At 47.7% G+C, this 12,827-nt stretch overlaps 1 protein-coding gene across 1 annotated transcript; it reads left to right on the plus strand.

The window, feature by feature from the left end:
* Positions 1-1,050: 1,050 nt before the first annotated feature.
* Positions 1,051-9,772, plus strand: LOC132835272 (neurosecretory protein VGF-like). Its single transcript, XM_060854683.1, has 2 exons — positions 1,051-1,320; positions 7,819-9,772. Exon 2 carries the CDS (start codon positions 7,851-7,853, stop codon positions 9,345-9,347), a length of 1,497 nt encoding a protein of 498 aa, XP_060710666.1. The 5' UTR covers positions 1,051-1,320; positions 7,819-7,850; the 3' UTR covers positions 9,348-9,772.
* Positions 9,773-12,827: the final 3,055 nt, after the last annotated feature.

Here is a 12,827-nt window from a genome sequence, read left to right on the forward strand (position 1 = left end):
AAAGTAGAGTCATCAACAAAGACACCGACGCCCCGCACAATGCGGCAGAACAGTCTCGACTGATTCGGAATGTAACAATCCATGCCGTGGTTAGCGTGGGGCAAGCCAATGCCGACAGGGAAATGGATTTCTTAAAAGGAATTAAACAAACCCGAACCGGGCCCACAGAGCGGAATGTTCTGCATTTCCTCCAATGGAGTGGAGGATTATATTATTCTCACAGATTAGAATGAAGATGTTTGCCCATAATGTTCAATTTATAAATTCAACGTATATACGGGCAGATGGATACCTGTGGAAACACTGTATTTTACACATAGAGAATATATATAGGGTTTATTCTATATATTGGTGGTATTGCATATAAATGAGCATACCATGTATACGTGTAACGTTACTACTATAACATAATATAATATTTATAAATAAATGACATACTTGAATATCCAGACTTCACTAATGCTAAACTGTATTGCAGTGATACACTGGTGAGCAGTTTTGACATATTTTCATTTTATTTTGATCCAACTTTCTTCTCTGGCGTAATCATCCGGAAACCCCACTCATGTTAACTAGCGTGTTCTAGAAACGTCCTTTGGTTCTCTCGGTAAACAGCTTTTAATCAGATTCAGCCTCACAAAACCGAAAGTCTCGCTGTCGTATACGTATTAGTGTTCGCCCCTCATTATTCCTTTGTCTGGAATTTGATTTATTTTATTTTGTTCCTCTCTCTTTGTCTCAGATTTTATTTTAGTTTTCGGCCGGGATTGTATCTGCATGAGGACCAGTGTGAATCGCAGTGTCCATGGCTGTCTGGGTGGCTTCTCACAGATGTGCCCTTCCTCTATTGTGAATGGAGCCGAGATTTCATTCATGAAATCCGGGGCTGCGGGTGATTTCCACACGAGAGGCTGGGGATGAATGAACCGATGACGTCAATGCAAGGTGACGTCAGGGAGGGGCGTGGAATCAAAAGGGGGGGTGTTCCCAGAAAGAGCATAAAAGCCACGGGCGCTGTCCGCGGTCCTGAAACCCACGGAGCCTGAGCTACCGACGCTGTCCACGGTCCTGAAACCCCACAAGAGTCAAGAAACTGCAGGCGCTGTCCACCGATCTGAAACCCACAGAGCCACGGGGAGCTGAAGCCCCACGCTGTCAGATCCACGGGGGCTGACGGTGGTGCTGAAACCGACAGTGTCTCACCCGCGGGCGCTGTCCGAGGTTTTGAAACTCGGACAGCTGGAGACCCCGGACGCAGAGCCCTGCCCAGCAAGCATCCCGACTGAATTCTCCTTCACCCTCAGACACCGAATCTCCCAGGTAAGAGCTACTGGAGCCCAAACATCACCCAAGAGAGCAAATCTCAAACGCCCACAGTTGGTGCGAAACCTATGAATTAAATGCGATCAGTCAAACGGTGAGCAAAAAAATTCCAAGGTGGTACAGACAGTTTCCCTTTGACAGTCACAAATCTACCAGAACAACAACAAACAAAAATATTCACCTTATTCCAGGGCACTTAGATGTAAAACCATTTTTTAAAAAATGAATAGAATTATTTTAATGTATTTCATGGAATGTTGCAATTTGTGAAATGTAACCGATTAGTGCATTAAGTTATCTCATTATAAAGATTCGCACACGAGGATACCTTAACTGGGAAATCAACAACTATATACAATTGCATGTTACTGATGTTCAATGCTTATTTTGTGTTTATGTATTCTCTATATAAAAACATTTGATATATGTTTTTGTGCATTCTCATTATATGTCAATGCATATACTATAAAGTATATTTATTGTTTTTATATAGTTATGTTTACAGATGGGGAACTCTCCAGTAACAGATACAGCAGAGTCGGCATTAGCTTGCTTGTTTCACAATGTAAACTGCAGTTTCAGGAATCACTAAAATACCTCACTCATTCTTGAAGTGCATCCATTTCCCTGACAGTGAATGGGAATGAACTGGTTCTGTCTGCGTGCATCAGGAGGGGATGGGCAATAATCCTGGACAGCCACCATTCTGGCTGAATTGTGTGCTGTCAGCAGCTCCAGTCTCTGGCAGCAGCACAAATGGGATTCCCCTGTTCAGGGCTGGCCTTTAGGTTGAGTTCTGATCCGAGTCACATATCTCTGCCTTGCTTCTTTCAATATTCAAGTGGTTGGACACTTACCACGCATACAGACAAAAAGAGAGAGAGAGAGAGATTAGGTGGATTATTACGTTTATTGATAGATAGATAGATAGTCAGACAGACAGATGAATGGATAGAAAGAAGAGATGGATAGACAGACAGATTTATTGAGGTAAATATGCAAGCATCATTATTCTGGTGTCAGACCAGTTGCGTTGGTGCACTAACCATTACTGATGTGCTTTGCTCACTCCCAGTGCAGGCAGCAAGTTTTCTCCCTGTCTGCAGTTACCAGGTTAAAATGAATGGACAACTGAGACAGAATCCTAGATGGAGTGAGTATTCAAGATAGAGCGATGTCTTTGACAATGACATCTGTATACACACACACACACACACACACACACACACACATGAATGTCCCTTCCAAGGGAAAGGACACCCCTCCATTCCAATCCCTGCACCATTCAGTAGCTTGGAGCTGTCATGGCCCAACAGAAATGCCTGGAGTTGCTGTGGTAACCAGGAGGCTGCAGACGTGGACAGTCTTAGGAGACTGCAGATCAATTGGTTGTCATGGTAGCAGCTACTGATGTCCTGCAGCTTGGCCGCTGTATGCAAACCCTTTCACTTCAGAACACATTTATTCTGCAGATCAAAAAAAGGAGAACATGGACCTCCTGTGATTCTTGGCCATATCCCCGGAAAGTTCCTCATTCCTTACAGCTGTGAAAAGGTTTCATTGTCAGTTTTCACATTCATCTTGAATAGAAACTGGCAAGCTTGTCAATACAATACAAATCTGCTTATCCTCCTTGAGCTATAGCTGTACAGGTGGAACTAGACTGTGCATCAGTGGAGACAGACACAAAAGCACACTTAGAGAGAGAGACACTCAGTAGCACACATACAGAGATATATACACCATTGTGCATATATAGTGACAACACACAGACACATGTGTAGTGAGGTATTTATGAATAAACATATTTAGTTTGATATACACATATCTATGTCTATCAGAGATATATACCCAAAGACACATATACGCTAAGATATATGCACACAGATGACATATAGAAAAATATACACGCAGATAAGCACACATATAGAGAAACATTCCAATGTAGAAAAGAGGAATATTTACACCAACACATATGCAAAGATAGCTACAAACAGACATAAGGAAAGACATACAGAAATATAGAGAAATATACAAATGGACACATATACAGAGATAGCTACAAATAGACAGAGAAAGACATACATATAGGCATCTCTAAAATCGTAACAAAACATATACATACATATAGACACGCATTAACTCATGTAGAGAGAGATGTACATGCAAATACACATTATGCACAGATGAACACATACATATGCTTACAGAGGGATATGCATACAACACATACAGGTACACAAGTACACAAAAAAGAGACAGAATGTGGCATTTGCAGGATAGTACAAGGAGCAGAGATACAGCGATAACTGAGACTATGAAATAAGGTTTATAACACAGGCATACACAGCAGGACCACAAGTCAAAATGAAAGAATAGGGAGTGACTAACAGAAGGAGGAAACAGCAACGCAGTGGGAGAGATTTTGGTGCTCATGAATATGTGGAAGGGAACAATACATAATATTAGGGAAAGAAAATGTGCATGAATAATGATGCCCTGAGTTTGTTCACCTGCCCAGATCTTGTTTTGTGACCTTGGTGTCATCCTCGCTCTATCTGTATGAATCTTAGTGTTTCTGTCTCTTTCTGCTTATTCTTAATGGTTTATTTCCAATTCCTCTCACTGGTTCCTCTCACTCACTTTCGATATCTATCTTTGTGTCTCAATCCCTCATTCTCTCTCTCTCAGTCTCGGTGGTATGCTCCTGTTTCTGAATATGTATTCCTGCTTCATTGCATAATTATCCCCCCCACCCCACCCCACCCTCCCTCTCAATGTCTCTGTTTGTCTTCTACTATCACTCTATCTATGTATCGAATGCATCTCCCTCTTTCCTTTTACTTGGTTAAATTTGTATATAATCCTATCCCTTTGTGTGTTCTCTCTCTGCTTTCATTGTCTCTTTGCCAATCTACACAACCATGGTTCTCATTTTATCTCTTCAGCTTCTTTTCTTTCTTTTTATTATTATCTTTTTCTTGTTCCTTCCTTCTCTCCTCTCTTTCTCCTCCAGGATTTATGCCTACATCTTTCTCTTTGTCTTGGTCTGTCTCCAGCTTGCCTGCTTTCTCTGTTTCTGTCCCTGGGTTTCAGTGTCTTTGTCCATCTCCTTCTGGCCAAATAGAATCTAAATATCCAAGGCACCTTCTGATGCCAAAGAGAATATCCAGGGTCAAGCCAGCGATCAAATATACTGCCTGCCGTTCACCAGATTTACTTATTGTTTAAAAAAACGATTGTCACAGAAACAGAACTCACAGAAATTCACAGCACACAATTTTTTTTTTTCAGTGACAGGATGTGTGGGTATTGCTGGCTAGATCACCGTTTCTTGCCCTCCATTACCTTGGAGAATGAGTCCATTTGTTGAAATATATGGTGCTGGAAAAGCACAGGAGGAGCGAGAGAGTCAAACGTTTCAAACATAAACTCTTCATCAGGAATGAGCGGGGTGGCCGAGAGGGGGGGGGGGCGGGGTTGCTGAGAGATAAATGGGAGGGACGTGGGTCTGGGGGAAGTTGGCTGGGAATACGATAGGTAATGGAGGTGGGGGGAGTAATGGTGTTAGGTCAAAAAGGAGGGTGGATTGGATAGGTGGGAAGGAAGATGGACAGGTAGGACAGGTCATGGGGGCAGTGCTGAGTTGGAAGGTCCACTCTGGGATAAGGTGGGGGGAGGGGAAATGGAGAAACTGGTGAAATCTACATTGATCCCATGTGGTTGGAGGGTCCCAAGATGGAAGATGCAGCATACTTCCTACAGGTGTTGGGTGGCTAGGGTTTTGCCCAGACCAACAGGGTAGCTATGGCGACCACATGGTGAGTGCTATGCCTGTCTCTTCATTGGGTACATGGAACAATCCACCTTCCACAGCTCCTCCAACACCACCCCCCCACCTGTTCCTCTGTTACATCGATGACTGTAGCGGAGCCACCCCATGCTCCCCTAAGGAGGCTGAACAGTTCATCAACTTCACCACCACCTTCCACCCTGACCTCAAGTTCATCTGGACCATCTTGGACACCTCCCTCCCCTTCCTGGACCTCTCCATCTCCATTTCTGGTGACAGACTCAACATGGACATCTACTTCAAACCCACCAACTCCCACAGCTTCCTGTACTACACCCCTTCCCACCTTTCCTCCTGTAAAAACGCTATCCCTTATTCCCAATTCCTCTGCGTCTGCTTCCAGGAGGACCAATTCCACTATAGAACATCCCAGATGGCCTTCTTCTTCAAGGACCGCAATTTCCCCTCCCATGTAGTCAATGATGCCCTCCAGCACATCTCTTCCACTTCCCATACCTCTGTCCTTGAACCCCACCCCTCGAATCGCAACAAGGACAGAACACCCCCTTGTCCTCACCATTCACCCCGCCAACTCCAGATGCAATGCATCATCCTCCACAGTTTCTGCCACCTAGAAACAGACACCACCACCAGGAATATATTTCCCTCCCCACCCCTATCTGTGTTCCGCAGAGACCACTCCCTCCATGACTCCCTTGTTAGGTCCACGTCCCCCACCAACCCATCATCCATTCCCACACCTTCCTTTGCCACTGCAAGAAGTGCAAAATCTGTGCCCACACCGCCTTACTCACCATTGTCCAAGGCCCCAAAAGATTCTTCCACATCTGACAGAGATTTCCCTGTAGTTCCACACACATCATCTATTGTGTCTGTTGCTCTCGGTGTGGTCCTCTCTACATTGGGGAGACAGGACGCTAACTTGTGGAATGTTTCAGAGAACATCTCTGGGACACATGCACTAAACAACCCCACTGTCCTGTGGATTTAACTCCCCCTCCCACTCCACTAAGGACATGCAAGTCCTGGGCTTCCTCCATCACCAAATTCTAGCCACCCGATTCTTGGAGGAACAACACCTCATCTTCTGCCTTGGGACCCTCCAACCACTCAAGTTCAAAGTGGATTTCATCAAATTCTTCATTTCCCCTCCCCTCACCTTATCCCATTTCCAACCCTCCAACTTGGCACCCACCCTCTTGAACTGCCCTACCTATATATCTTCTTCCCACCTATCCACTCCACCTTCCTCGCTGACCTATCACCATCAACCCCCCACCTCCATCTACCTATCACATTCCCAGATACCTTTCCCCTACCCCCACTGAGCTCTCAGCCCCTCTTGGCCCACCACTGTCTCCCCCCCACCCCCCACCCCAATTCCTGGTGAAGAGTTTATGTTTGAAATGTCAATTCTCCAACTCCTTGAATGCTGCCTGAACGGCTGTGCTTTTCCAGCACCACCTATTTTGACTCTGATCTCCAGCATCTGCAGTCCTTACTTTCTCCTAGAAAGAGGGCATTTGGCCCATTCAACCTCATCCCATTCCGTACTTCAAGGTCAAAAAATTATTCTTTGTTACATGATGAGGGTTTCTGCCTCGACTGTTCTTATATGTTCCAGTTCTCTGCTTCCACCCTTCCCATTCCAAATGCCCGACTGACCCCAAATTGAACCCCTCCACCCACATACCCTTATGTGTTCACATCCACTATAGGGTCTCCCTACCCACACTGCATGCTTCTTATAATTTTATATCTGTCATGGTACTTGGAAGAACACAAAACTCCCAGACTGTCCATACTTTGTTCATATCAAGCATCCATCAATCCTATTTGATCTGGATCTGTGTTTAATTAGCACCAAACGAGCCTTGCCTCCTCTAACAGGTAACGAAGGTTGGATTTAGATGTCACACAGCAAAATATACTTGCTGTCACAAAACACTGATGATGAGCAATGCCACTTGACATCTCCATTTGAAGATCTCTCAATGTAAACAATTATATCCATGGAAGGGTGTTGAGAAAACAAAGTGCTTCAACATGGGTGCAGGGGCAAACATCTCTTCTGTAAGTCACCTTAAGATCTGAGAATAAGAATGGTAGGAGTTACTCATCTGTAGAGCTGTGCTCTAGGTCATAGAAATGTACAGCATGGAAATAGACCCTTCAGTCCAAATTGCAACATGGCGTCTCAGTGGTTAGCACTGCTGTCTCACAGTGCCAGGGACCTGGGCACGATTCCCACCTCTGTGCAGAGTTTGCACATTCTCCCCGTGTCTGCGTAGGTTTTCTCCAGGTGCTCCGGTTTCCTTCCCCCAATCCAAAGATGTGCAGGTCAATTAAATTGGCCAGCCTAAATCATCCAGAGTGTTAGGTGCATTAGTCAGGGGTCTGGAAATGGGTCTGGGTGGGTTACTCTTCGGAGGATCGGTGTGGACTTGTTGGGCCAAATGGCCTGTTTCCACATTGTAGGGATTCTAATCTAAACTCATCCATGCCAACGACATATCCTATATTAATCTTGTTCTATTTGGCCCATTTGCCTCTAAACCCTTCCTATTCACATAGCCATCCAGATGCCTCTTAAATATTGTAATTGTACCAGCTGATGTTTGACTCTATAGCATTAGTCGGTGTGGTAAAGCTATCTTCTTTTTGTGTTTTTGCATCCGTAGCCTTCTCTCCCCTCCCCACTGACCCTGCAAGGATGGCTTGGCCAACCCGCTCACCAGCCGCTGTTGTCTTCGCCCTGACCCTCATGTTGCTCGGCGCTGTCAGAGCTGGCCCCCTTACAGATGATGGTCACAGGGAACACCAGCCCCCAGACAACCTGAAGGAGAATGGACAGACCCCTCACTACCAGGGCCAGGGGCTGTTCCCAGAGAATGGGAAAATGCCCGAGGGCGAGGCGGAGACGCTCAAGAGCCATCAGGTCAGGTCCGCTCCCTCCCAGCCCAGTTACGATGACGAACTGTTTAAGGACGTAGACGCCAAGACCCTGGCGGCCATTTTGCTGCAAGCTTTGAAGGTGGACACAGACCAGCCCAGCACCAGGGAGGAGCCAAGGCGGCATGATGGAGTGGCAACACCCTCCGCTGACCTCGGGTCACCGGAGGTGGAGGCTAATGACTTGACGGAGAATGTGAAGAGTAGGACCAGAGTGGGAAAGACCCAGAGGAGCCCCATCTCACAGGAGAGCGAAGAGTCAGACTGGAGGAACGGGGAGTACGGAGAAGACTCCCTGACCCCGCAGAACATCGACAGGCTGGAGACAATGCTGCAGGACTTGGAGAGGTACAGCGCGGCCACAAAAAGGGAGAGGTCCAACACTGCCCAGCTCTCACTAACCAAGGGTGACCAATCAACGGAAAATGATGTGCTGAGAGACCTGGATGCCTTCGAAGAGCTAGTGGGCAGGAAGGAGAAATACTCTGACTATGAGGAGAGCCAGGAGGACACCCGCGATAGAGTGAAGTACAGCTCCAAAGCCCCAGAGGTTAGCAGGTGGAAGAGTGGCCAGCAGAGGGCAAAGGATAGAGCATCTGACCTGTTGCTGCAATACCTACTGAAGGGGGAGTCCAGCCAGGAGGAAGAGGAGGAGGAGGAGGAGAAGGTGAGAGACAACAGGGGGAAGGCCGGAGGCGACTCAGAGGATAGCGCTTCCCAGGAGAAGAGGTCGGATGAAGACGAAGATGAGGATGAGGATATCGACCCCCAGACCATTGACAGACTCATCGAGATATCTAGCAAGCTCCATCTGCCCGCCGACGATGTGATTGACATCATCAATGATGTGGAAAAGAAAAGGAAAGATCCAACAGAGAGGCTAGAGAGCAGATATGGGACATCATCCCGGGACAGGTACAAGACCCCAGACAGCAATTACCTTCCCCGTCATCGGCCAGAGAAGACCAGACACCATGTCAACGATGAGCTGAGTCTTCAGGATCTCCTGGGTGCCAATAATGCTCTAGACTATGACAGCATGGCTTACCCTGTCCCCAGGAGGTACCATCTCAGGCCAAATGGTTACCCTAATTACATTCACCCCAGAATCTCCCAGCCTCGTTACCGCCCCTATTACTACAAGCCCCCACCCCCAGTCTACCGAAACAAGGAGTACTACGAGGATGAAGACAATGAGGAAGAGCTGGAGAACTACATTGAGAAGATCTTGCTCAAGCACCCAGAGGTCTTCCAGTAGAGTGAAAGGAATGATGAAAAGGTCTAATCATTGGTTCATTTTCCTCCCACTCCCCCACCTTCCAACACACACCCCGCGCCCGCCTTTTTTTCGTCTAGATTATCAGTTTGTTAAGGTTTTTCTGCATGAGCCAGGCAAATGTGAGGAAACATCAATTCCCCCGCTGCCCCGACTCATTCCAAACACAACCATGCACCCCATTTCACATCCCTCCTAACCCCGCTCCTCCAACCCTACTCCTCCCCTGACTGGACCAGAAACAGAGCAGTTGGCAGGACCAAGGTGAAATATTTTTGTACAACACCCTAGGCGCAAGGAGGTTATCCCCATCGGAACAGTGATGGCGATCATGTTGTGCGTGTGTGTGAGTGTGTGTGGGTGTGTGGGGGAGATGTGGGGCATGGTGAGGGTGTGTGTACGTGTGTGTGTGCGCGTGCGAGTGTGTGGGGGTTGGGTGTGTGGGTGGGTGTGTCTCTCTGAGTGTGTGTACACATGTACATGCGAGTGTGTGTGTGTGGGGGGTGTGTGGTGAAGGTGTGTGTGTGAGCGTGCGAGTGTGTGGGTGTGTGTGTGTGGGGTGGTTGGGTTTGTGTGGAAGGAGAGGTGGGTGGGTATCTGTGTGTGTGTGTGTGTGTGGTGGAGGAATCGTCCCTTATGGTGAAGAACACGGCCATTTGACGCATCATGGCTTTGCTAGCCCTCTTTGGAAGCAATTCACGTGGTGCCCTCCCATCCCACCTCCAGCTTTGCACATGCTCTCCCTCTCTCAGAATATGTACAGCTCAGAAGGAGACCACTCTGCCCATTTGTGCCCCTGCTGGCCTAATCCCACTTTCCAATACCTAGTCCATATCACTCAGGAGCACGTCCAGGCCTTTCTGTGATGAGCTGGGGGTTGCTCCCTCAGGCAGTGACTTTACACCTCCAGTCAGCCGCTGAGTGAGAAATGCTTTCCCCTTCCACTCACCACACACTTTAAATCGATGCAGCCCCCCTCCCAATCATTGGCCCCTTTGCTAAACAAAGAAAAGGAGATCCTCCCTTTTTCTCTTTATCCAAACTTGCACATCTCAAGCAATGACATTCTCTACCACTGCTACCCATTTTTCAAAAAAAGAGGGTGACCCATGGCTTAATCTGTGTGTGTTTGTGTGTGTGAGTGTGTGTGTGTGTGTCTGTGCCTGTATATGTGTGTTTGTATGTGCGTATTTGTGGGTCTGTGTCTCTGTGTGTCTGTATATGTGTGTTTGTGTGTGTGTATTTGTGGGTCTGTGTTTCTGTGTGTCTGTATTTGTGTGTCTGTATATGTGTTCGTGTGTGTCTGTATGTGTTTGAGAATGTTTGTGTGTGTGTGCGTGCTTGTGAGTGTATATGTGTTTGTCTGCATGTGTGTTAGAATATGTGTGTGAGGAGTGAGTGTGAGTGCATATGCGTGTGTGTTTGTGTGTATGTGTGATTGCGAGTGTGCATCGGTATTTGTGTGAGAATGTGTGTGTGTGTGAGAGAGAAAGAGACAGTGTATGTGATTGTGTATGAGTGAGAGGGTGAATGTGAATATGGTGCGTGAGTTCACGGGAGTGTGTGTGTGTGTGAGAGAGAGAGAGAGAGAGAGTGAGTGTGTGAGTGAGTGTGTGTGTATCAGTATTAGAGCTACCCCTCACCACTCCCTCGGACACTGTTGCATAGCAAGGGTCCCTTTTCAAAAAGTTGTTCCCCAGCGCTGGGTGGTGCTGTCAACTACACTGACGTCAATGGCATCACTTCCAGTCGCCCTGACAGTGTGGGGGCTGTAGCTGAATGAACCCCCTCAATCCCCTGCAGGAAGTTTCTCTGACGCTCACGATTACAAAATCCTTGTGGAATTTTCAGTCGAGTTGGATAATGCGGTAGGTGGAGACCCGAGCAGGTTCCAGAAGCGAGGAGCCTGCCTGCAGATCAGGAACTTGAGTAGGGAGACCATCAGATCAGGACAGCGTCTGGATGCACTCTGACAGCAGAGAGGGATGTGTCAAACACATGGTGTTACCCCCTCCCCCCCATTTAATGTACACTTCTGTCCCCCTCCCTCCCCCCCCCCCCCCCTCCAACACACACACCTTCCAGTTTCCATTCCCCACTCAAAATACCCCCCCTTTTCCTTTAGATTTATTTCGAAACGTTGAGCTGAGGTTTGGAAGTGACGCCTGTTCTGAAAGGGACGCGTTGACCAGGGGCAGCCGGCTCCAGCAGAGTCTTTGTTTAACGGATCATTTCTCCGGGACCGGGCTGTTCTTGGGGGGGCATTTAGACAAAAAGGAGGCGGCTTTGTTTCTGGGGTTGGGAGGAGGAGGGGGGGGGGGGGGCGGTGATAGGATCCGAGCTAGCCTCCTGCCGCCTTCGCTGGCCCCAGGATGTCGCGGTGGGCTTCAGGTGAAGAATGAATGCAAATGGGGAGAAATGGGTGGGGGGTGGGGAAGGAGGATCGTGGTGGGGGAGGGGGAGGGGGGGGAACTTTCTATTGTGCCCCTTTGTAAATTTCCCCGAGTCTGTGAAAATAGTTTCTTGGAGTGTACCTCAAGTCTTGTTACGTACCTGAAGAAAATACAGAGTCATTTGATGTTGCAGAGTTCGATGTCTTTTTGCATTTAATAACAGTGACTGTTGTAAATAGGACGGCAGGGGGAGGGGAGGGGAGGGGGTGGGGTGGGGTGGGGGGTGGTGAAGTGGTTGAGTATTAGTTTTGCAATGAATAAAAAGCACATATTTTATTCAACAGTGGTCTTTTTGTCTTAACGGTTGCACCTGAGATCCGGGCAGCGATCCTTACAAAATATCCAAAAGAATATCATAGCTCCTGTCCCGCTCTGGGGTTGGGAGCAAGTGGGCTGTCAAATGCGCATGAGCATCCAGTGCAGGCCATTCGTCGCCTCTGGACTACCCCGCCATTCATTAAAGCCATGGCCAATCTGATTGTAGTCTCAACTCCATCTCCTTTTTTTTGCCCCTCATTTCCCCCCACCCAAACCTCCCACCAAATGGAACTTCCCAATCCCTGTTTTCTCCCCTTGCCACAAAAGTATCCATTGATCTACCTCCCCCCCCCCCCCCCCCCCCCCACCCACTGTTCTTCTTGTGATGGGTGTTTGGAAGTCTTACCGTGTTGTGAGAAAATTATGTCCTTGTCTCAAAAGAGAGACCCCTTTATTTATAAACTGTGACCCCCCCCCCCCCCCCCCCCCCGCAACCTCTCATCTTTCTTTCTGGTTTTCCCATGACCAGGGAAAACAAAGACCCTGTCAAGTCCCCTCGGGATTTTACACACTTCCAGCATTCCTCCAAACTCCAATGGGCACAGACCCCAGATCTTTCCTCATCAGATGGTCACCCCTGGTTTTCACAGGGAAAGAATCCGTAATAGACAAAGGACACAATAGAATCCACTGTGAGGCAAAGAAATAGCACCCCTGAGGTGTCCCCTTACCCAATGAAGCCTGAGGAAAC

Source organism: Hemiscyllium ocellatum, chromosome 44, assembly GCF_020745735.1.
Source record: "Hemiscyllium ocellatum isolate sHemOce1 chromosome 44, sHemOce1.pat.X.cur, whole genome shotgun sequence".
Taxonomy (NCBI): Eukaryota; Metazoa; Chordata; class Chondrichthyes; order Orectolobiformes; family Hemiscylliidae; genus Hemiscyllium; species Hemiscyllium ocellatum.